The following is a 25,668-nucleotide window of genomic DNA, read 5'->3' as shown; positions in this document are numbered from 1 at the left end:
TGACATGCATGCTAAGGTCCCAAGGGAGCTGGCTCTTGCAGTTGCCGAGCCGCTCTCCATCGTATTTGAAGAGCTGAGGCTAACGGGAGAGGGCCGTGGGGCCTGGAAAAAGGGAATACATCACTCCCATTTATAAGGAGAGGAAGGAGGACATGGGGAACTGCAGGCCGGTGAGCCTCATCTTTGTGCCCGGGAAGATCATGGAGCAGATCCTCCAACTTGCCGTGCTAAGGCACATACGACATGAAGAGATGATCTGAGACAGCCAGCACAGCTTTGCCAAGGGCACATCTTGCCTGAGCAATCTGGAGGCCTTCTGTGACGGAGTGACGGCATCAGTGGAGAAGGGGAAGGCAAGTGATGTCATCTATCTACTGCAAGGCTGTCGCCATGGTCCCCCACCGCATCCTTCTCTCTAAGTCGATCAGATGGGGATTTGAAGGGTGGACTGTTCATTGGGTAAGGAGTTGACTGAGAGGTCACAGACAGAGGGTTGTGTGGAGGTCAGTAACAAGCAGTGTCCCGCAGGGGACAGTCCTGGGTGTGGTGCACTTCAGTGTCTTTATCAGTGCCGTAAATGCTGGCATTCAGTGCACTCTCGGCAAGTTGGCTGATGGCACCACGCTGCTTTGGCAGAAGGCTTGGATCCAGCGGCCTGCAGAGGTCCCTTCCAACGCCAGAGATTCTGTGACGGTGTGAGAAGGGATGCGTGGAGATGCTGACCATGTGGGGGCTGCCAGGAGGGCGTGTGGGGTCTCCATGGCAACTGCCGGGACTTTGTGATGCACGGGCAGCCACACCCAAAGGCCATTGTGACATGGCGGCGTGTCGGTGCCTTCAGGGGCCAGAGTCCCCGTGCTGCTCACTCTCAGGCGAGCAGCTCCGTGAGGAGGTAGCAGCTTCCCTGGGTGCCTGTAGCTTTGTCTCCGTGAGCGGATACAGAGATGGCGAAGGAGCAGGACCAGAAGGCCCGCTCCCAGGCCGAGAAAGGCCTGCCGAGCGTGCGGGAACAGCGCCAGGTGCGGGATGTGCTGGGAGGGAGAGGGATGCCACGGCACCCGAAGCACCGAGGCCGTCCGTGTCCAGGAGCGGCCTCCGCACGGGGGCTTCGCCAGGGACGCTGGTGGTAATGCGGCCACCTGCATCCCAGGCCTTCTTCTCCCTACACAGGTGGGCCGCAGGCCGCAGCAAGCTGTGCTGTCTGGCAGCCGGAGCCAGGATTCGGTCGTCCGTGGGATCCATCTGCCACCACTGCCCCACATGGCGAGAGCACGAGGCTCTGGGAGCCGCCGTGCACAGGTAGGGAGCCCAAGGGAAACGGGAAGGTCTTCCGAGTGCGGGGAGCGGCCAACCAGCAGGTGGCAGCTGCTGGCGGGGACCGCTCCCAGCAGGATGAGCCGGCTGCAGCGGGGCCGTTCCGACAGGGACCGGTGCGGCGTGAGAGGAAAGGAGCCCGCTAACTTCGGGTTTCCCCCCGGCTTCTCTTGCAGGCGGACAGACCGGAGCTCGGGCAGGGACTGCCCCGCGGCAATGGCTCTGGAGAAGGGAGACGGCCTCTGTCAGCTTTGCCGCCTCTCCCACTGCGGGCGGTGCCACTGACGGCTGTGCCCCGGAACGCAGCCACTGCTGGGGGACAAGTTCCCAGGTTGCCCACACTGCCACCAGTAGCCTCCGGGAGCTTTCCGAGAGGCAGAGCAGGTGCTGTGGGAGCTGCCACCAGCAGAGCGGCTGTCCCAGGCCTTGAGGGCTGGCAGGCAGATCTGTCTGTCTCTGCACTCCCCCTCAAGCCTGCAGAGAGGACACGCAAGTGCCTCGATTTGACCTACTGGATGCGTCTGGGAGCCTCACGACCAGGGCCCTGGATGAAACCAGCACAGCCTGGGCAACGTGCACCCACCAGCACTGTGAGAACACCATTAGCAACAACCCAGGTGCTGGTCCCTGAGGCTGAGAAAGGCCCCGAGGATGAGAAGCAACCTACTGCCAGCGCTCAGGAGGGCACCGGAGATGCTGACAGGGTCTCTACATCACGCTCCCTGGCAGCAGAGCAGGCAGCAGACGATGGTGCCGAAGGTGCTGGCACTTCTCAGGCTGACAGGGTCTCTACATCACGCTCCCTGGTAGCAGAGCAGGCAGCAGACGATGGTGCCGAAGGTGCTGTTGATTCTCAGGCTGACAGGGTTGATTCTCAGGCTGACAGGGTCTCTACATCACGCTACCTGGCAGCAGAGCAGGCAGCAGATGACGGTGCCGAAGGTGCTGGCACTTCTGAGGCCATACTGGATGCCAAGGACAGCAAAGAGAGGGCCTGCTCCGCCAGGAGAGGGGGCAGGTTCCTGCCCTGCTGTCTTTGCTGTTCCACCTGCAGTGCTGTTCTGACAGATGAGCAGGAAGAAGGGAAAGACACCGCTGAGAGAGATGCTGTGGCAGTGGCAGGCGAGGAGCCTGTGAGCACATCATTTCCTGGGGCAGAGGCCCTGCCTCCAGCATCTCCAGAGCCTGAAAACCTTCAGCACGAGGTGAGCAAGATGCAGGTGGTGGGCAGCAGGTGTGAAGTAAGTGGGGGCAGGGTCAGGATCATGCTCACTGCAGGGAAGTGTGGCAGGTTGAGCCCTACCATGGCCAGGCAGCTGCCCGAGTGTGTCAGGGGCTGTTGCAGGCGACAACTGGGGCGTGAGGGCGCGTCACAGTGAGCAGCTCTCTGGCAGCTTGGCACGAGGGAACAGGGCTGCAGCAATCATTGAACCGAGTGCTGCCCTCAGGCTCCGTGCAGGGCCTTGCCCTGTCAGCAGGGACAAGTGGGTTGTGCAGGGAAAGGCGCCTACTAACTCAGTTTCTGCTCTGCTTCTCTCTCAGGTGGATGGGCTGGAGCTCGAGGACACATTCACCCACAGTGACATTTCAGGGGGGGGGAGTCAGCCTCAGCCAACTTGTGGACCATCCATGTATGTCCCTGAACCCCCACTCAGGCCTGCACATGCCACACGCAAGTTCTACAACTTGGCACACAGAAGGCGTCCCATAGCCACCGGACCGTGCCAGAAACCAACAAGTCCAAGGCAACGTGCAGCCACCAGCACCGAGGAAACAGCAGCACAAGCAGCCCAGGTGCTGACCCCCCAGGCTGGGAGCAGCCCCACAGATCAGACACCACCAGCTCCCAGTGCTCAGGAGGGCACCGGTGATGCTGTCAGCGCCCCTGCATCACATTCCCTGGAGGCAGAACAGGCAGCAGAAGATGGTGCCAGAGCAGCTGGCACTCTTCAGGACATGCTGGATAACAAGGATGATGAAGAAGGGACATTGCCTGGCATGACAGGGGACACGATGTCCTACTGTCTTTGCTGCTCCACCTGCAATAGCCTGATGGACGAGGACGAGTAGGGGGAAGACAGCCCTGTGGCAGAGGCTGCTAAAGGCCCGGTAAGCACACCATCCGGGGAGGCACAGTCCTGGATTCCAGCTTCTGCTGTGTCTGCAGGTGCCAGGCGTGAGGGGCACTTTGATCCTAGCCCCTCCTTGTCGCCAGAGGATGCTCTGTCTTGGGACACTGAAGGCTTTGTTCTGCGGGACTGGTGGGAAGATGCCCCTGAGCAAAGGAATATGCAGAAGTAGCCAACATTGCAGTGACTGTCTGGAGCCCCCTATGGGGAAGCAGAAGACAAGCCTTCAGCTTCTGGCATGGCGGTGTGCCCTCAGCGTGAGGTGAGCAAGACACAAGCGGTTGGCACCAGGCACAAAAAAAACAAGACAGAGACTGGACTGTGCTCAGTTGGGTGAAGTCTGACAGGTTGAGACAGCCTCTGCCAACCAGTGGGCCAGCCCTGCATGTCCCTTCAGTCTCTCTCAGGGCTGCAAATGAAACACCCTCGTCACTCTGATGCCGGAGGCAAGCAGCTCCACGGCCTCCTCTGCTCTCTCTTCTTGAGCTTACATCCACTCAAGCCTCCGTCCTTCAGCTTCTATCAAGTCATGCGAGAGGCCGTTCTCATGATGCAGAAAAGCATTTCTCATGATCCAACACCCATGCAGATCTCCTGTTCTACACATCTGTTTATCATCTCAGGTACCACTTCTGCCAAGCAGCTCTTCCTTCTTCATCACTGCATCATTTCATCACCTTTGTGTTTAGTGAGATAAGAAGAAAGGGATCTGCGCTTGAGGAGAAGCTTGGCTTTCCTGTGTGTGTACAAATTGCTCCTCACCTAGCATTCAGATGACCATTCAGTTCAGGGATTCCTAATTTGGCTAAATCCGGCTTTTGAATCAGGAATTGAAGAAGCAGTTTGTATTCTCTACAGCACAGATAATACACTTTGCTTCCTCTGTTCCTCTGATTTCTGTTTCCAAAAGTACAATAAAATTATTACTAAATTTAATTGTTCCGTCTCATGTGATCAACTTTTTGCCTTTTCCAAAAGCGTCGGCATTTTTGTAACAGCAACACGTGGCTTATCCTCATCACTGGATTTCAAAGGATTGAATCTGAGTATTGCTGCCGATTCCTATTTGGGTGGTACAACATTGTTTTCCCCAGTTTGTGTTAAAGGCAGACTTACAATTTTTAATCAGTCAATACTGTTGAACTCTTAGCTCCAGTTGTATTAAGCTGCTTGCCAGAGTAACCTGGCAGGTACAAGAATTTCTGCATTCCTAATTGTTTTCTTAGCTTATATTTAATAATCCAAGAAAAAACCAAAAACAAACAAACAAAAAAACCTTGGCTGGGCCATGTGCGATCTGAGAGCGGGGAAGGGAGATTGTGAATGTGTCTTGGAGGGAAAAATAGGAAAAAAAAGGAATGATCTGAGAACGAACGGCAGTTTAATGAACCCAATGACAATAAACAACAACGAGAGAGTTTCAACAAGGAGAAAACCAAGTCCCAATCTCACCGACGGGCTGCAGGACACGGGAAGTTCCCACCACGCTGTCCCCTTGCAGGGAACCGGGCAAAACCCCGTCGCCTTCCTGACCTCCCCTCCGGTGCCGCCCCCTCCCCACATGCCCATTGAAGGCAGTCCACAGAAAAGAAAAAAAAAAGGAAAAGACGTATCTCCTTGACTCCCATTATCCCACATGATGTTCTGATGTGTTTCAGAATCAACTTTTCCCTTCCCTTTCGGGCCGGGGGCCCTATGGTGTGGCTGCCCCTGTCATGGGCACAGGTAGATCTAGGTAACCCGTGACCAGTCTTAGCCTAGCTCGAAACAGGTGACAGCAGTCAGAAGGTTGATGCAACCTCAGTGATCAGCTGAGGCTGGAGGTGGAATATGCACATCACAGAAATCTGCTAAATGCTTTATGCAAAGGCTTCCAGGCTGTAATGAGCTGAAAGCTTCCCTGTGAGAACCTCACTTATCTGTAACTTCTTGACAGGATATGTTGCAGTACAAGAAGGATTTTACAGAGCAGCAGCTATGGATCAAGATAAGGACTTCACAGAGCAGCAGCTGCGGAGCAGGATAAACATGAGAACCAAGGACACCTCTAGGAAAAGAATGAATGGCTCGCAGCTTTGAAGGGGGGTTTTAGGGTTGTAATTGCAGTAGCTTTCCTCCAATTAGTCTGTGTGATTTTCGAACACCCTTGTCTGTCTGCTATAAAAGTATGGCTTTTCAGGCAATAAAGTGGACGCTTGTTTAATCACTCATATTGAGTCTGCTGCTTGCTTCCCTGCACCAGACTCAGCGGGTTTTCTCCACCTGCAAGGATAAGAAGAAATGAGATGAGTTTACAGGTGTGACAGTGAAGTTATTGAACCATACAATGATCTGGATTGAAAGAGACCTTAAGGATCCTGTAGTTCCACCCCTGCCTAGACCAGCTTACTCAAAGCCCCATCCAGGCTGGTCTTGAATGCCTCCAGGGAGGGGCGTTTACAGCCTGTGCCAGTGCCTTCCTATCCACTTCCTAATGCCCTAATCTAATTCTACCCTCTTTTTATTTAAAATCGTTATACATATTCCTTTCACTACACTCCATGATAATGAGTCTCCATCTTTCTTCTAGGCCCATTTAGATACTAGAATGCATCAGTGACATCTATCCAGAACCAACTCTTCCCTAGGCTGCACAGCCACAACTCTTTCAGCCTATATTTACATGAGTGGTGCTTCAGCCCTCTGGTCACCCTTGTTGTCCTCCTCTGGATCTGCTCTAATAGGTCCATGATTGTCTTATGATATAAGCTCCAGAGCTGAACACAGAACTAGACTATCTGTTGGGTCTCATGAGGATGGAGTATAGGGGAAGAATAGCCTAGCTTGCTCGACCAACCCCTTGTCTGTAGCACAGTGTACAGCTGGCTTCCTAGGCTGTCATGCACACTGCTAGCTCACAGGCTTTTGTCCACTAATCCACCAAATCAGCTTGGAACTGAACAGATATGATACACTCCTTGGGCTCCTAGTATACCGCTTGGTGAATAGCTTCAGAGAACACTCTTCTAGAAGCAATTTGAAGTCAGAACAGCCTCTTGTGAATTGATTTGCCCAGTAATGAGGAGGACGAAGAACTGACACAGAGTTCCTCATCTCTCAGGAAATTATATCACACAAAACCCTGAAAAACAGGAAATCATGAGGAGCACTGGGACTCCCAGCATTGCAGTATGAAAAGCATGACACTCCTATTTGTGTCCATCCTGGGTGCAGGAACTGAAGGAAGTTGGTTTTTTCTGTTTCTTGTTGTTTTTGTTTCTTTTTTAACTTTAACCCAGATTCAGTACAGTGCACAATTGCCCAAGAAAACTGTTGGAGGTCCTTGCAATCTGCTCATTAATCCAAGAATCTATTTCAGTGAATAGACAAACGATGGAGTTAACCTACTACTCACCTCCTAGCAATCTTTGGAGAGAGACAAAACCACGGTCATTAAATTGCCTGAACCACATTACTACCAACTTAACTGCTAAGTGGAATAACAGCCTCCAACACTCTTTACTGCAAAAGCCAACCTACAATAACCCTCAGAGAGCATTACTATAAACCCTTGAAGGAACAGCCTATCTTTCAATCCCATCACAGCCCCTGTGTCCTTGCACACAATCAGCAATGTTACAGAAGTGCTACCTCTGCCTGCACGAAGAAGGCTTCCCACCCACAGCGGGTCTTGTAGCCTTTTTCCACATGGAACAGAAATTACAAACCTTGCAGATATTGACTGAGGGAAGTTAGAGCTGACAATCAGATTACTTATTTTTGTTGCTGACCTTCTGTTTTACTATAATTTGTTTTCCTGTCAAGAGATCTTAATTAGATTTTGCAGCAATTGCTCTGGCATTCTAGGTATGAAGGATTTCATCAATCAATCAGAACTTGGTGTTGAACATAGGTTCTGTTTTGTTGGAAACAGCAACAAAAATCAAAGTCCTTTTCTTTAAAGAGAAGTGGCCAAAGAGTTATTTCCAGAGTTTATCACAACAAAAGGAATGTACTGAAATTCTATCATTAGTATAATTAAATATGCACAAAAATCAAGAATGCTGACAATTAATGCATCATCCAAAATCCTAAGGAAGGCACTAAGAGGCTTCAAAAGTTCTCCATCTTCTCCTGCTACCAAAATCATCACTATTTTGTAGCATCCTGAAGAAGACATTGGCTTTCTCCTTCTACTGTCAAATTACAACTGTGACTCCATCCTGAAAAACCCAGTTTAGTGAATCTCTCCAGCAAAAGGTTGGAAGACAAGATTATGAATAAATGTCCATCTCCAAGCCAAAGCTAACCATCTGTCAATGCCAATCAAATGTTCTCAAAACCCATTTAATCCTAAAAGAGAAGTGGGAACATATACATTACTCCATGAGATATTTACGCTGAACACAAAGCAAGTCACCCTGTAAAAGATTGATAACTCAAAAGTACTATATTTTGTAGATGATGGGACATCTAGTGGTATCAGTACAACAGCAGGTTTAAGGACGGAGAGACCCTAAGAAACATAAATATACCACTGAAACCAATATCAAGTGTGCCAGAGCCAGGACTGCAGCATTCAGTTAAAACAAAACAATAACCAGTGTATCTTCTTTGCTGGACCCTGAGATCCTAACATTTATTTTCTCTGGTCCACATGTCCCAAAGCAGCAGTCTGTAGGCAGGAACATCTGCCAGTGCAGGTCAGCATGCAGGAAAACTACCCCACAAACAATCAGAAGAGCCATCTCTAGCCTTGCACTAGGTGCCAGCAGCCCTTCCCAGCAGATGCTCCCCATAGACAGGTAAGATGTCTAAGCTCTTTTCATGCATGGAGGGGATGAGTCCATCTAAGCTCTTTTTATCCATATAAGGCACAAGTCCCATGTGACTGAGCAGTGAGCCTGGACAGTGTTCCAAGATACAGTAAAACCATGGGAAATAGCTCGGTCTTCCTCAGACTTAGCTGGTGTCTTAGCCACTCCAGGAACTGAAGGAAGCCAAGGGTCCGGAATGATGCCTGAGAACCAATTCTGGGACTGGAGTGAGAAGAGATTCCAGAAATCTGGGAACTGAGGCCAGTAAGTAGGGGTGTGTACAAAACAAAGATTTAGATAAGATACTACTAGGAAATCATGAGAAAACTCAGAGCAGTAGGCCGTGGCACAGCTGCCCAGAGCAGCTGTGTTGCCCCATCCCTGGAGGTACTCAAGGTCAGAGTGGATGTGCCCTGGGCAGCCTGAGCTGGTGGGGGGCAGCCCTGCCCACAGCATGGGGTTGGAACTGGGTGGGCTTTAAGTTCTCTTCAGACCCAAGCGGTTCTGTGAGTCTACATGTATGTAAGGACCTAGAGTGTTATTTCACCTTAACCCACACCAAGTGGATTTGCAAACCTAGGTCAGTCCACCTCCCTGCTAGAAGAACACAACAATGCAACTCTTAGAGATCTCTATCTCCCCCGTTCTTCTTTATCTAATGCTTCTGTTATAGTTAGACGCACTTTAATAAGCCTTATTCAAGGCCCAAATGCACCCTATTCCATCACAGGCATGCTACACACTTAGAAGGGCCCCACATCATTCAGTTATGCGGTCCCCTGGGACGCTGCACTCCTGCATCTCCCTCAGGGCTGGCATCACCATCTCGGTCAGCCTGTATGTAACAGGTAGCATGGTGACAGCCGGGACAGCGAGCTCTTCGCCACGGCCTGAGGGCTGGACTTGGTGTCACGCGTGCAGACCAGCCTTCCGAGAGCTCCGCCGGGCCCGGCCCGCAGCGCTGACTCCCGAAGAGCAGAGCTGGAGCTCTGCACCAGAGAGACACCCGTCCTCCAAAGGCTGAAGGCCAGCGGGGGAGAAAGGCCGATCAGGAGAGCGCAGACCAACCCGCTTCATCGGCCGCGGGGGCGGGCGGTAGGCGGGGAGCGAGGGCGGGCCGCGGCCGCCGCCTCCTGTGAGAGTGCGGGCGGAACCGGCCTGCTCCCGCCCCATCTCTCCTGAGGCCGTCGGCGGCAGCGGGGAAGCGGCGGTGCTCTGTTCCTCCGAGCTGCTCGGTGAGTGCGGCGCTTGGTGGGGCCGCCGCGCTCCACGCTTAGCAGCGGACTCTGCCCGGGGCTGCCCCGAGCCGCTCGCCCTCCCTCCCTCCGTGCTGCGCCGGGCCCTGCCGGCCGCGGGCGGTGGCGGCGCGGACCCGCCCTGGAGGCGAGCGGGCGGGGAGCGGCCATCCTGCGGCCCAGGCCGCGCTGAGGGCAGCCTGCTGCTCCTGCACGGCCGCTTAACGGCGGCGGGGCCACGGGGGCTGCGAGCCGGGAGGGTTTGGCCTTGTCTGCTTGTGCTCGGTGTAGGGGAGCGCGCCGCGTGTGTCTGGAGCACACACAGCCTGGAGCTGCTGCGTCGTGAAAAGAACAAGCAAAAGGCGTGCGGTATGGATGGGCGAGGAGCGGGAAGGATGGAGGAAAGGCACGGGGGGTGGGAGGAGCAGGGACGGGGGGAAGGCTGTGCTAAGGTGGCTGGCTGCCCTCGTGACACGCGGGGCGGCTGCGAGCGCTCGGCTGCGGGAACGGTCACGGCGGCTGCGGGGCTGCGGACGGGCGGGCTCTGCTCTGCTGCGGGCTCTGCTCTGCTCTGCTCCGGCCTTTGGGTGGGTTCGTGTCCCGTACGACCCACCGGGTCTGCCCGCTATGCTGCTGCGTTTCATAACGCCGCAGCAGCTCCCTCTTATTTATTAACTGGACGTTGTACTTTGATGTTTAGTTTCCAAGCTGGTGTGGGTGTGAGACCGGGGAAAAGAGCAGAGACTTAAGTATGCTTTAGTGTCAGCAGGAAACCTGGTCTGAAACAGAGGGTTCTGTCACCAAGCACATGGAATTGCATTAGTATCTGTGAGTGCGCTGTGCTGCTGCCATTGTTCAGGCTGGCTCGTTACAAATCCATAATGCCAAAGTAGAGGAAGACCACCCTAGGGTCAAATATTAACACTGGGATGTTTATTTTGTTGCAGTTGGCTTAAAAGCAATTGTAGTTCATCAGAATGTCCTAATGAACTTCTGGGGATTGTTGGTTCTTCAAAGGGCGTAGGGAGAATTTAATGCACGTGAAGTAGGGAATGTGGCTGACTCTTATGCCCTCCAGGTTTTTGATGTGTGTGAGGAGTTACTTGAAAAATCGTCAGTACTTTGGTGGTCCTGGGCTGTTTAAGAAGAGAAGGCTCCTGTATAGAGCTTTTCAATATGTGTAGGAGAACGGACACTTTCTTACAGCAATGTGTCACAGAGAATATAATGTAGATGAGTGCTGGACCAAAGACTTCAGGTCTTTCAAACTTCATTTCTAGTCATGCGATGTTTTAATTTGACCTTTGCCTTCTCTCTGATTCCTTTGGATTGAGGGTCAGACAGCAAATGGTGCACCCCCACTTTGCTGTTTCTAATGAAGTGTTTCTGGTAATTATTGAGGTGCTTATGCAGTAATTGCAGAAGATGCACAGAATAAATATTATTGGTATTTAAGCAGTAAACATAGTGGGAAATTTGTTTTGCTAGTATTCTTTGACACATATTCTCACTGTGGGCTTTTACTGTGCAGTAGCTGGAAATTTTCTCCCTACCTGCAATAATGATCTGTGTCAGATTACTTAGAGTGGTCTTTTTCCCTCATAGAAACAATGAGAAAGTAAAGATGAGTCTTTCTTTCTATTTTCCCCTGTTTATGTGAATAGAAGAATTGTTTACATCTATTACCTTCTGTGCAGCTTGTGGAGTGGCCATAGCTGTAGCTAAGAACATTTTCTCTAGATATTTGGGGTGTTGCCTTAGGCATCAGGACATAGAATAATTTTAGGGCAAGGACTACAAAAGCTTGCAAAATATTCTCTTTTTATTTTCTTCTTCTATTTTATTTTTTTTTCCTGGTCTTTTTGTGTAAAACTGTTCTGAAAAAGCCAATTAGGAATGTTTTGTTGAAACTTCATTTGGTTCCTCTGGGATCATGGCTGGTAAGCTCTGGTAACAGCTGGTTGGAACTGATGGAATGCTATTAGATACCCAGCTGTTCTGCTGCTCGCAGACTGAAACCAAGGGGGTTGAAAGTTGGATTTGTCTGTATGAACAGTCAAAGAGTTGCTGAGATTTTAAGCGGGAGATGTATTAATAAGCAATCTCTTGCTGTATTTCCAGAGTGCAAATTGCCACGATCTGAAAAACTGGGACTTCTTCCTGATGGTGCCAGATTTGTTTCACAACATTAATAATTCTTTCACCAGTTCTTCATCCTTCCACCTACATACACATCTGTGATTGTTCTGCAGCAATGGTACTTCTCACAGAAGGGCTCCAAGGGGTGCAGAAGCAGCAGTTTACAGAACTCAAATGGTGGTACTGTAGTGAGAAGAGAGTTAATTGGCAGTACCCCCTATTTCTTTTCCCTCCTCGTGCTCTTTGCTGTTGTCCTCCCAACCTTCAAGCGAGGCTTTTGAAACAAAACCAGTAACAAAATGTCTTTTTATTTTTGATTTTAATCCCCCATTCTGAAATGGAAACTAAATTTCGGACTAAACTTTTCCAGGTGCTCATAGAACTCTGTATTTCCAGCTCTCTTGCAGTGCTTCCATGTTAACTTATTGCTGTGAACATGCTTCTGCGTGTGCTGCTGGATGTATTTATTTTTTGTACTAACACTGAAAGCCAATTCTTTGTTAAAACTAGTCCATGCTGCATTTTATTAATGAATGGTCCAGGACTGCCAAGACAGGGGAAGTGAGCAGCAAGTTTGTGCAGAGGTAGGAAATAGGTTAAAGTTGCTCTTTAAGGAGAAAGAAATATTTAAAGATTCAGGTTTTGGTGTGCTGTTACGTCAAAATTCCTATGTAAGTGTAATGTTGCTTGTTTTCCTACGGGGAAAAAAAAAATAGTCTCTAGTCTACTAGGACATTTGCTGGTGAGTCTGCTGGCATAGCGTTCCCTTAACACTCTTGCCTGCTTAATTAGGATCTGGATTTTGCTAACCGTATGGTTAGATTGTGTTCTGGAGGCGGTCTGAAGATACTAGATAATGTGTACTTGCCTGGATCATCAAAAGCTGGTGAGATGTGTGCAAGGGAAGTGTTTCAATGATCCTTTGAGCAAGAAGTGTGCTTTGTTAAGTGAGGGAGGAGGAGGTAACTTTCCAGAGGGATGACTTGAGGGAGTTTAATATCTTAAAACTGGACATATCTAAATTTCCAGCCTGCTTGGAGTTGGAGTTTCTGTAAGAAGATGAAGGCTTGTTTTCAGAAACACAGTCCCTGAACTAAATCTTCAGTTCCTGTGCATGTACTACAGCACTGCTAACAAAGTGAAATTCTCAGAAGGTTTATGATAGCTGGTGAAGTATATCATTTATAGGAATACACACTTCCCACTGTTCTTGAAGTGTCGCACGTTGTGGCTTTGAAAACATATACACTTCAGTGTTGCAGTCAAAGTCTTAGATATCAAGAGGAAGCAATAAAGTCAGCAGTTCAGGGTCTCACTTGAGTTCCAGGACAAAGTTCCTTTTGAGCCTTTAAGCTGAAATGGGCTCCCTGAAATGTTGTGCAGAGTTTTTTTAAATAAACTCCATTACAGATTGCTGCATTTTCTTCCAGGGCACAATAGTGTCATGGTTTATACCAGCAGAATAGTTTCTCAGCTGTTGAAAAGTTAGTGGACTTCTCTTTAAGGACCTCACTGTGCAATGGAGAAATGTATTCTTTCTTAAGGCTCTGCTAGTACTCAAGTCTGACTGCTGGTAGTTTACAGCAGGGCAGCACTGCGTGGTTCTTATACAGTGGCCTTATCTGTCGCAGGTAGAACAAGTATTCAACAGTAAGAGCATTTTAAATCAGAACAAGAAACCTGTGTGCTTATTGCAGCTGTAGTCGTGCTCATCTGTTCTGTGTATACAAATATAATTATAGCTAGATACTGTACAAAACAAGACTCTGCTTGTTCTAGTAGTGGCGTTGAACTTTGTCCAAATGCTGAGCCATTTCACTTTTATGCTTTTGATGTTCTATTTTTTTTTTTTAATTTTTTTTTAAATAGATGCCAGGATAACACAAACATTTTTCTTAAGCAACTTGGATTTTTTCAACTAATTATTTTCTACCACACAACTATCTGTATTCCCCCTCCCCACAACTGACTTGAATTGTGAATGGGTTTGCTTACCCAAGTGTTACTGCTGCAGATCCCTTACTCATGCTGAACAGGCTGTCTTTCCATATCAAGCTTGGAGACTTTTGGCAGCACACTTAAAACGTTCTTTCAAGCAGGATAGGTACGTATAGAACATGTTGAAATTCCAGCATGACTGAAGTTTCCCGCCTACTGGACCTGCCAAGGGATCACAGAATCACAAAGTGGTGTGGGATTAAGGGACCTTGAAGATCATCCAGTACTAACACAGGCAAGAATACTTTCTGTGCTCTTCCACTTGATCTTGGTTCACAGGTAGGAGTTCTGTCACACAGGTAAATTGGAAGTTGTCATCAACACCTTTAATTAAGAGCATTACTGAGCAGAATGTGAAACCGTAAGTAGAGCTATGTAAATTGCAGACTCTTTTTGTTAGGGAACAAAGCAGTAAGTCTAGGTTTAAGAAGTGCTCTTCAGCAATACATAATTCTTAGCAATGTCAGAAGTGGCATGCTTGGTATTTTCTTGATGGATTTACAACTCAGTAATCTGCTGCTCTGCAGCAGCTCCCCTTAGATTTTTACATCCACATATGCACACAAAACATCAGTTAGGTGAGTGGACAAAACTAAGATAAGTAACTTGGACTGTCTGGAGGGGGAACAGTTATCACAACTGCTGGTACAGATGGTACAGATGTGATCAGGTTGAGCATGGGTTGTATGCGCTGCTGCAGCTGTCAGTGATCCATGTCTTCTGCCCCAAAGCAGTCCTGCCAGCTAACCTCTCCTTTTCCCAGTTTTCAGTTGGAAGTTTCTTCATGAATTCCCATAATCTTTGCAGGTCTGAGTCTCCCACCATTGCATTTGGTGAATTTAGCATCCTGTAAGGTGCTCAATTTAATCTGCCCAATAGGTGATTCTATGCTATCTCATTTCTCCTACTGGTGATGTTCAATTTACAGCTGCCCAGGGAAAAGAACTTGTGGTAATTGACGTTTACTTCAGTTGGTCCAACCATTAGGTGCTTAGTTTTATGAGCTGATGTTTAAAATCTTAGAATCCTGGAACAGCATAGCTCTGAAAGGAGCTTAGATCATGTAGTTCCAACACCCTCCTGTTAGCAGGGTTGCCAAGCATCAGATTAGGCTCCCCAGGGTCCTACCCAGCCTGGCTTTGAACACCTCCAGGTTTGGGGTATCCACAGCTTCTTTGATCAACCTGTTCAGCACCTCACCACCCTCTGGATGAAGAATATCTTCCTATTATCTAATCAGAATCTCCGCTGCTTTAGTCTAATACTGTTCTACCTTGTCCTATCACTGACAGACCATGTAAAAAGTTGTTCTCTCCCCAGGTTATAACAAGTACTGAAGGCCACAGCAAGGTCTTGTCAAAGCTTTCTCCAGGCAGAATAAACCCAGCTCCCTCAACCTTTCTTAGATGGAAGATGCTCTAGCCCTCCTGTTACTTTTATGGCCCTCCTCTGGACCTATTCCAGAAAATCCATGTCTTTCTTGTGCTGTGGATCCTAGGTCTGGGTGCATTGCTCCAGGTGGGGCCTCACAAGGGCGGAGCAGAGGGAGACAGTCACCTCCCTTGCTCTGTTGGCCACACCTCTTTTGATGCAGCCAAGGATACAGTAGGCCTTTTGAGCTACGAGCACGCACTGTTGGCTCTTTTAAAGCTTTTCATCCCTCAAGTCGTTTTCCCCAGGGTTCCTTTCTGAGTTCTCCTGATCTGTACGCATACTTGGGATTGCCCAGACCCAACTGTAACACCTTGCAGGTTGCCTTGTTGAATCTCAGTAGGTTCCAAGCTTATCTAGTCCCTTTGGATGGCATGCATGTGTGAACTGCGCCACTCATCTTGATGTCACTGGAAATCTTGCTGAGGGTACACTTGATCCCACTGTCTGTATCATTGGTTAAGATGCTGAAAACTCCCAAGGTGGATCCCTGTGGGACACCACTCATCACCTGTATGCAGCTGGACACAGAGCGATTGACCACAACCCTCTGGCAGCAACTATTCAACCAATTCCTTATCCATTGAATAACTCTCCAAATCCGTTTATTTCTAATTTAGAGGTAAGAACATGGTGTGGGATCATATTGAAGGTTTTGCACATGTCCAGGTAGATGACATCAGTTGCTCTTCTTTGTCACTCCATCACTGGAGGCCACAATCCACTATCGGTGAAGCCATGCTGGTTGCCCCAGATCCCTATGTTGCCTTACCATGGCTTCCAGGAGGATCTTTTCCACGATCTTCCTAAGCACAATGGTGAAGCTTGGGAGGGGCCTTCCTTTCTCCCTTTCTTAAAACTGTGAGGTACTTCTTCCTTTTTCCAGTCACTGAGGATTTCACCTGACATCCATGACTTTTTGAATTTGATGGAGTGCGGTTTGGCAATCACATTGGCCTATTCCTTCAGGACCCTGAGATGTGTTGTTTGGTCTCATAGACTTGTACATGGTCAGCCTCATATGGCAGTTTCAAACTTGTTCTTTGCTTACGATGGGGGGGATTTTTTTTCCCCCCAGCCCCTGCCTTGAGGTTTAGGGACATAGGATCTGTGGGAAACCTGACTGCCAGTGAAGAATGAGACAAGGAACTTGTCGAGTACCTCAGCCTTCTCCAGTTCTCTCTTCTCATCTTTGCCCATTTGTAATGGAGGCACCTCTGGATAATTTGAAAGCAATAGCTGAGAAACCAAAGATGAAATTAAAGAGTTTGTTGTGGCTTAACCACAGCAGGCAGCTGAGCACCAGCAGGCTGTTCTCTCACTTCCATGCAATGGGATGGGAGAGAAAATCGCAGGGGGAAAAAAAAAGGCATAACTCTTTGGCTGAGATAAAGACAATTAAATAAGACAGAAAAGGAAGAGAAAGTAATAGTAGTGATAGCTATATATGTGTAGAAAAAGTGATGTACAATGCAAGTCTCAATGACCAATGCCTGCTCAGTCCTGCAAAGTGGCTTCCTGTTCAGTCAATTCCCCACATTTTTTTAATGGTTCATCGTGAATTTATATGATGTAGAGCATTGACCCCTTTGGGTCAGCTGGACTGATTCAGTCCCCCTGCCAGCTCCTTATGCAGCCTCAGCTCCTCACTGGCAAGGCAGAATGAAGAGCAAAAAAGGCTTTCATTCAGTGCAAGCACCGCTCAGCAACAACTGAAACACCAATGTGGTATCAACATTGTTTTTCTCCTGAATCCAGAACACAGCATCATACCAACCACTGTGAAGAAAATTAACTCTAGTTCTGCTGAAACCAGGATAGCATTTTGCTGAGGTGGTCATCCAATGATGTGGTCTACCACAGAGATCTGCATGTGCATTGCAACCCAATGTCCCACTAGTCTGTTGGTGCAAGGGAATGTCTGATCAATCATGGTGGATTCTGAGTTTACTGATCGACTCAGTACAGATGGAGTGAGGATGACATATATGTATTTTGCTAGCATGAGTGCTTTGTATCACAATACAAAGTTTTGTTGCTGGAGAGATTTGAATCTTCCTACATAATATCTGGTGTTACTTTAAGGAACAGCTGTTTTAGTTAAGAGTTCATTCTCTGCTTGGAAGGGCAAATGTTACATGCATGAAAAACAGCTTCCTTGTTTTATATTTGGAAAGTTATGGGTTAGTCCAAATAAATTTTCCCCTCTTGGTATTCACGGTTTCCATGCCTGTGCTTAGAATCTTTCTGCACTTTTGCTTCTGCGGGGGAGAGAGTTCTGGGGCTGGGATACAAGAAAGCCTGAAAAGACTTCTTGTGAGGAGCTGATGCCCGGTCTGTGGGAAAATTCTAGATATACCCCAATGGGATGTGAAGGTGAGTGACACAGTGCTGAGCAACTGCATTGGCATAGCATGCTGAATGGGTAGCGGTATTAATAATGGAGGAGTTTAGACTTAAAGATGTTCAGCATTAATATAAACCAATACCACTGTTTGCAGATCTGTGTTAGTTGTCACAGGAAACACTGAAGTAAAATTGTGGTTTATCTTGTTCGCTTTATACAAACCATAGAACCTTTGAAAAGGCTAAAGTAATGAGAATGTGTGTCCTGGCAGATGGTATTTGAATGGGAATGTACAAAGAAAGGAATGTTGCTGCTTCAGTAGGTTACGATTGAAGAAAGTGGAGTTTACCATACTGCAAAGTGGCAGATTTGTACAGGTAATGCCTAAATGCTAAACATCCTTATTACAGATCCAACTTCAAGTATGTAGTCACGAAGACATGGATTTTGTGAGGCAGAAGGAAGCTTCTTGAACATGTGGCAGTTTTTATGCAAGTCATTGGGTTTGTGGTGGCCTTCTCCATTATGATACGTTCTGTTAACTCTTGTCTTTTTTCTCTACTCAAAAGCTTCTCTCGCTAATTTTCTCTTTTTCTCTGAGTTTGCCTGAAATTATTTTTGCTGTAGCTGTTATGGCGTCTGGCCCCCAGTCTTAGCATGCTTATGCTCTGAAATCTAATTCTGTAAAATTTTCTTAGTTTTCTGATCCACTGCACATTTATGTAGCCTTGAAGATGCTAAAATGAGTTTAGAATAGTTTCCTTTTGCTCTGCAAAGCAGCCTGAAGGGAATTTTATGTTCCTTCCCTTCTGACCCTTTCTTAGATGTATCAGTCATGTGAAGCCACTGAAGTCATAGGAGAATGTCTAGAATTGCACAGAGGTGGGGGAATGGGTGTCTAGAGACTGGCTAGTCAGAGACCTAGGTGTAGGTTGCAGTGAATGCTGTCCTCCAGAGCCAGGAGAAATGTGGCTTGTGTGGATACTTGTGGCTGTTACCATGAGAAAGCTCTTCGTTTGCATTTCTGCCTTCCTGAGAGTGAGCGTGGAGAACCCCATTTCAGATGTGACCTCTGTGCAAACAGTTTGGAGGCCGTCAGGCAGTAGGTCCAGTGCTTTCTTCAGTCTGTATGTTCAGCTGTTGCTGTGGCCGTGCATTGTGACCCCTGCATACTGAGCCTGTGTTTGGCAGGCAGATGCTGGCTAACCGCGTCATATTTACGTTCCAGTGCAGGCAAAAAAAAAAAAGAAAGAATAAATACTCTGTTGCAATCTTAAGTTAATCTGTATCCACTGCAATTATTACTTCAGTCAGTCTGGTGGCCTTCTGTGATTGAATGAGTGGGCAAAGGATGTCACCTACTTGAACTTGTGCAAAGCCTTCAGTATGGGCCCACGCCACATTCTTATCCCTAAATTGGAAGAATATGGATCTTGAGGCTGAACTACTTGATGGAGCAGGAATTGGCTGGATAGTTGCAACCAGAGGACTGTGGTCAGTGGCTCTATGTGCAGGTGGATGTTGGTGATGAATGGTGTCCCCCAGCATTCTGTCTTGGGCCCAGTGGTTTTCAATATCCCCATCATAGACCTAGGTAATGGGACTGAGTATACCATCAGCAAGTTGCTTATGACATAACCTATGAAGAAGGATTGAGGGAGCTGGGCTTCTTCTGCCTGGAGAAAGGAAGGCTTTGGGGAGACCTCATTGTGGCCTCCCAGTATTAAAATGAACTTATAGACAGGAAAGAGGCTAGGCAGCTTGATCCAGTGGGTGGCAACCCTGCCTACAGGAGGATGTTGGAACTTCATGATCTTTTAAGGTCCCTTCCAAGTCAAACCATTCTAGGATTCATTCTGTGGTTTTATGATTTTGTTTTTTAGTGGACTTAGCCTTTGAAGTATTACTTCCTCACAACTTTCAGGCCGGTCAGCAACTTGAGTGCAGTGCTTTGGCCACTTTGTTTACAATTTATTTGGAAATAATAGTAGACTGCTGACAGATTTGTGCTGTGAAATTTTCTGCAATGTTGCACTTTGGTATTTATTCTGTATGCTTTAATTCTTGCTTGGGGCTCCATGGAGCTTACAAGACTGTAAGAGTAGTTTGTGTCACTTTGACCAGGCAGGACATGATTTGTGCTTGCCAAAGAAGAGGATGACCAAAATGTGATGAATCTGTATGAGGGACTGGTATTGTAGAGCTGGGAAAAGGAATCTTGGAAAATGGCTTGTAGTTGGGAATGTGAGAGGTGATATGTCAGTAGCAGCTGGAATTTTAGGGCAGTATAGGCTCCATTGCAAAAAGTAAATGGTCTTTGACCTTATGCAAGGACAAAAAAAATATTGCAAAGAAATCAAGGTAAGTTGTCTGTGAATGCTGTGGAACAAGCTTTTTTTTCTTTCTTTTTTTTTTTCCCAGAAGAGGGAAGCTTCTGTGAATTTCCTAGTACAGCTTTGTAGTCTGTAGTAAGCAATGCCTCATTTTAATTTCAGTTGTTTTAATGGTTGCAATCTGTTCATTATCCTACCTTTCTAACTTCCTTGGACACTCAATATTTTCTTTAGAAGTTTCCCTTGTTCTGTGTGATGGAATACTGGGTATTTTCCTTTCTTATACAATATCCTAATACTTTATTCCCCAGACCTTCATTTTTCCCTGTCTCTACCTGTCTCACTCCAAACTGTTGTTAACTTGAAAATCTGTGAGATGTGAATTGTGCTGGAGTGCTTTAAGAATCCTACACAAGCAGTTGGAACACCTCCTGCGTGGACTGAGACACAGAGAGATAAATGTTACTTGAAAGAAGATAGGAGCAGTGATGCATGAATACAGTAACTTATCATTGGCTTGTTCCCAGGCATATATTACATATATTAGCCTAAAGCAGTGTTCCCAAAAGAGCTTTGGATATAATTCAGGTGTTAGTGTCCTAGGGACTGTCTCAGTAGGTAGTTCACATGCAGCTAAACTTTTCTGAAAATTGAGAGATATTTCCAGTGTGAATTCAGCTCATTTTTGTGTTTGTTGGCATTGATATTGGAAATATTCATGGACACCTTGTCTTATGTAAGTGCATGTTAAAAGTCCTATATCCTAGTGAAGTATTCTGCCCATTGAACTGCTAGGATAGCCATAGAAATGATCTCAGGATGTTTACAGTGAAGTCAGCTTTAATTTTCTTTTATCTGGCATAGGCTTTGCAGGTATGTGGGACAGACCTTTTGTGGGGCTATAGAGTGTGTCTTTTGCACGTGGGACAGAGACTGTGAAAATAGTGCTAATTCTTTTTCTTTTGTATTTTAGGGACACGAGGTGTCTTTAACAACCATGAGCAACCCCTTTATACAGATTGTGGAGCCACTCGATGCTAAACAGCCTCTGAAGAAGTTCTTTAATCTGAGCAAACTGGGAGATGTGAGATATGGTACGTTGACTACAAGGGGAAAGCATTTGGTTAGCTTTGATGAACAGTACCAGAGACACTGCAGCATTGGATGATAACGAATCTGTGAATGTCATTGAGAGAACTATGAAGTCAGGAATTATTTCTTGAAAACAAAAAAGTAGAGTTTATTTTTGGAAACTCAGAATTACAGAAGTACCAACAAGTTGATAGGGTTATTTTTCTCAACATGTTGTGCATGCAAACTGCATGTTGCAGTTGTGTTTTTCCAAAATGAATGAGGAGGGCTAGACAGATCTAAGTTTTCACTCCACAGCTGTGAAAGGCTGGAAACAACCTGATTGTGATATGGCAAAGTCATCCAGAAAAATTGTTCAAATATAAAAGGAGCAATGAATACAGGTGAGAATTGTTTCTAGCTTTTTCTCACTGACTCTTCAGGAATACACTTAGGCAACTTCTGTGTGTCACTGGTAAAAACCTTGCAACCCATGCCGCTGACATAGAAAGCCAGTATCCATAGCTTTTAGCTGCCTATGTGTGGAGCATTTCTCTTCTTTTAAAGAGAAAGCAAGTGATTAGGAAGAATTCAGGAAACAGGCTTGGAAGAGGAGGAATGTTTTGTTTGAATGTTAAATACATATCCATTGCAAGCGCAGATAGTACGTAAATGAGGATTGAGGACTCCAGGTCCAGGAGTAACACTGGACCTGGTCTCCGGAAAGCAGAGATGAGTCTTGAGAAACAGGCAAATGCATGCATGTAAGTTATTAGCAGTTGACTTATTTCAAAATCCCAAGAGGAATAAGCTCCATGTTCTGTAAAGAAAACAACATGGTTGAAATTCTCACAGTCCAGCAGAATGATGGAATAACGTACCAGCTGACAGTGGTGGTGAATTACCAACCAACAAAAAAACCACAAGTGCAAGTGATTCTAAGTGATTAGATGACTTATTTGTCTCCAGGACCTTGGATAGAATGTTACAATAGACTTCTCAGGTTGTTTTTGCTTTTGTTTTTTAATTGAAATATTTAAAGAGAGGATCTCGAACATCCATTATTGCAGATAAACTTTTCTCTATTCTTCATACCCATTACTTATGGTAGAGCTGTTAAAGCTATTCTAATCTTTGGTAACATCTCACGTATACAAGGAATGAACCAAAAGTAATGCTTCCTATTTTATTATGTTGACTCCTGATATCATGGGCAGATGTTGGTGGTAGGGCAGTGGTTGTTGAATCTTCCCACCAATATTCCCTTTCATTTTGTTGCTGTGCAACAAATGGCAGCAGAAGGGCGGTCTGACAGAATGGTGTCTGGTGTGGAAGATGAAGCAAAGGTGTGTCACTGAATTCCTCTCTGTGGGAAAACATTGCATCCAATGGCATTCACTGATGCTTTCTGAATGTTTATGGACACCAAACAGTGGGCATGAGCACAGTGAGGTGGTGAGTGATGTGTTTCAGCAGTTGCAGCAGTGATGTGAAAGACAAGCCACGTTTTGAATGGCCTTGCACAGCTGTCACGCCTTGAAATGAAGAGTATCTTGATCAGGTCATCCATGTGAATTGGTGGATTGCAATCAGGGATCTGTGTACGGAGCTGAATGTCGGCTCCAATACCTTGGAGACAGTGGTGGCAGTGTTGGAATATCACAAAGTTTTGGCAGGTGGGTCCCAGGATTACTTAGATAGGAATGGAAAGAATACTGCAAACAAGTCTGTCAGGACCTATTTAACCAGTATGAGGGTGAAAGGAACAGTTTCATGGATGATAATACTGGTGACAGGATGGGGTGTCACCTCCATAAGCCATAGTCAAAATGGCATTCTGTGGAGGGATGGTGTGTGAGTAGCCCATAGAAGAAAAAGTTCAAGATGCAGCCCTCAGCAGGTAAAGTGATGTGTGCTGGCTTTTGGGATAGGAAAGGGGTGATCCTTCTGGAGTTCATGGTACCTGGACATACCATCAACATTGACAACATGCTGACTAAGCTGAAGGCTCAGGGTTCTACAGTCAGGCCAGAGAGAAGACAACCTTTCTCCTACAACAGCGTTATTGTTCTCTTTGTATCTGTTGTAGTCTCTGTGGAAATAAATAGGCGTCATTACTTTTGGAGTGGCTATTTTCAGTTATTTTAGGTAGAAAATTGTGTTTTTCTATTGCATTTACATACTACTTGTTTATTACCTCTTGCCCATGCAGCACGTCTTCCATTTTCTATTCGAGTGCTCTTGGAAGCAGCAATCCGAAACTGTGATGAATTCCTGGTGAAGAAGGAAGATGTTGAGAATATTCTCAACTGGAAGGTGATGCAGCACAAGAATGTTGAAGTGCCATTTAAGCCCGCACGAGTTATTCTGCAAGATTTCACGTGAGTCTGATGGTCTCCACAGCTAGTAAGAAACTGCAGCAGTGCTCAGCTTGGGATGGAGGGGTTGAGCTGAAAGAAATAATAGCAATGAAATGTTAGGAGGGACTATGTTCAGCTTTCCTGCATGTTATTATGAGGCAAATACATGTAATTAAAGCATAGATGAAGCACTTCTGAGGTGCAGAAATATATATCTTCATGAAGTTCCTTAAAAATGGAGAGAAAATAAGACAGATACATTTGCATGCAAATGAAGAAATTTGGAATAAGAGATTTTGCTGGTTTCATTTTTTTTCCCCTTGTTTTCTTTTTTTTAATTTATTTTTGGAGGGGCTCTTGCTTTTAATATTTTACACTTCTCAGTCCTCACTTATAAGACCCATCATTGCTTTCTATTCTAAATCACTATTAATCCAAACATATATTTTTGAGGATTTTTGAAAAAATGAATGTCTACTTTTCCCCAAAAAATGTCGGTTGAGATTCCTACCTGATGGACTCTGAAACGGGGCCCTGTTATTGCAGTGGTGGTAATACCCATATGTCAGTGTGTCCCTGATAGATGTGGAAAGTAAATTTTCAAGTGAAACAGTAACTTCTAACTGTTTTTAATAGGGCTTTTGACGTGAAAGTCCACTTTACTTTGTACCTTTGGCCTGTACCTTTGTACAGAAGCAGAGATTTCAGTTCTTCTGTGGTAAGCCCTGAGCTGCTAAGCTGTCACTTATTTTTGTCTTCAGGAATGTAAAGTGTCTTGCCTGTCATATTTCCCCAAAGGTTGGACATGTGCTGGAGGCCCAATGCAGCTCAACTTCTGACGATGTTTGGAAAACTAGCATAGCTTCAATTTAAGAAAAGTGCTGATTTCCTAGATACTTATTTTTGTTTCTTGGTTGTTGCTAACCTTGAATAAAAGAATACGGAGGAAATAGTTTACACGCAAGCTTTGTTCCCCTTGTTATTGCTTTACTTTCATACTCCTTTCTCTCCAACTGAGTTAAAAAAATTTTGCTTGAAGTCTGCAGAACAGCTGTATAAAAAACAAGGTCTTGAACATGCTCCTGAGTGTGGGAGCTTTTAGAAAACGAGGCCTTTGGCAGCCTTACAGAAGCCGTATAACAATTACATTCGTAGGTCATGGATTAGGATTACTGAATTTACTAGATCTCACTGTTCTGTAATTGTGCTGAGTTCCTCTGAGTATATAGTTGAGTATTGTCTCTGTTTCTTTTCAGTTACATGAGTTTTGTAAGTTGGTAAATAAACCTCCCTCTCACCTGCTGCCACCTCTGCCCTCCCTCAAATCCACCCATAATGCAGCATCTGCTACTTTCCATGATGTGTACATATTTTGCAATGAAAAAAAACCTAACAAAAAAACCCCACAACAAAACCTGTTTCAAGCTACTGAACATCAACAGCTTATAGTGTTGAGTGCTAGAAAATGTGGAGCCTTTTTTTGCTTGGAGAAAAGAAGGCTCGGGGAGGGGGATGGGGTGGTGGTTCTTATCAGTTTATGGACGTGCCTGGATGGAGAGTGCAAAGGGAGTGGAGCAAGGCTCTTACCTGCAGTGCCAGTGACAGACTGACAAAAAATAATGGTTCCCTCTGAATGTGAGTAAATGCTTTCTTACTATCTTTGAGGGAGGAGGAGCATTGGCACAGATTGCCAGGAGACACTGCAGAGTTCCTGTCCTTGGAGCCATAAGTCTAGGCAACCTGCTTTAGAGGGCCCTGCTTGAGAAGGGTGTTGGACCAGAGGGGACCCCCAGATTCTTCCTGCAGTGTTTCTGCTATGTTTTAAACTTTTAATAGCATTCTTATAATCAGGAGTTGAGAACAAATTCTTGCTACTTTGGACTATTCTTGCAGAAACTTGTTCTTTATGAGATACTGAATGATTTTAAATCATTACAGGCACAACTTTTTTGTCTCAGCAACTAGCACAATTGTTGATAGCATGGTGATATGCAAGAAAATTAAATCCACTTCTGAAAATAGTGGTGTTCTGTAGTCATGTCCTTTGTTCTTTAAGAAGTCTTGAATACCCTGTTCTGCCAGTAATACCAGCAGAAGTGTGGAAGGTACTTTTCAAATCAGGGAGAAGGTTCTCCTGCATTTCCCAGACCTTGGAAGAGATGGTCTTTGCCTTGAAATCAGCTGAAAAAACACAGCTGAGAATGGAAAGGAGGATACTGTTGGTTGGGGCAGGTGGAGTGAAAAAAAAACCTTTTGTTTTCCTTTAAAGCATACTGGAAAGGAGAGAAAAACAGAGCAAAAGAAGATAAACAAATTCAAGGTCCCAAAGGAATTGGTGAATTGAACTATTTTTCTTAGAGTCCCAGCCAAGCATTTTGATCTCCTTGATGAACTTAGAATTTGGTCTTAGTTTTTCACTGTTACAGCACTCAGAATGTGGATGCAATTCTGTCTCTCCTGTTCTTCTTAATTCACCTTCCTAAGAGTACGGTCTCTGATGTAATGATCCCAAGGC

At 46.2% G+C, this 25,668-nt stretch overlaps 1 protein-coding gene across 3 annotated transcripts in view; it reads left to right on the top strand.

Moving 5' to 3' along the window:
- The first annotated feature begins 9,339 nt into the window (after positions 1-9,339).
- Positions 9,340-25,668, top strand: part of ACO1 (aconitase 1) — a 35,408-nt gene continuing 19,079 nt past the window's right edge. Inside the window, exons 1-3 of one of the 3 annotated variants that reach the window (XM_072360056.1) lie at positions 9,340-9,474; positions 20,696-20,816; positions 23,006-23,174. In XM_072360056.1, coding sequence (XP_072216157.1) covers positions 20,720-20,816; positions 23,006-23,174 — 266 coding nt within the window. In that variant the 5' untranslated portion in view covers positions 9,340-9,474; positions 20,696-20,719. Of the gene's footprint in view, positions 9,475-9,635; positions 9,844-17,329; positions 17,419-20,695; positions 20,817-23,005; positions 23,175-25,668 lie in introns of those variants that run through there. The other 2 variants (XM_072360057.1, XM_072360058.1) reach the window with 2 other exon arrangements.

This window comes from Excalfactoria chinensis, chromosome Z, assembly GCF_039878825.1.
Source record: "Excalfactoria chinensis isolate bCotChi1 chromosome Z, bCotChi1.hap2, whole genome shotgun sequence".
In the NCBI taxonomy this organism is placed as follows: Eukaryota; Metazoa; Chordata; class Aves; order Galliformes; family Phasianidae; genus Excalfactoria; species Excalfactoria chinensis.
Note: the sequence above shows the minus strand (reverse complement) of the source record. Positions and strands in the feature narration are given on the sequence as shown.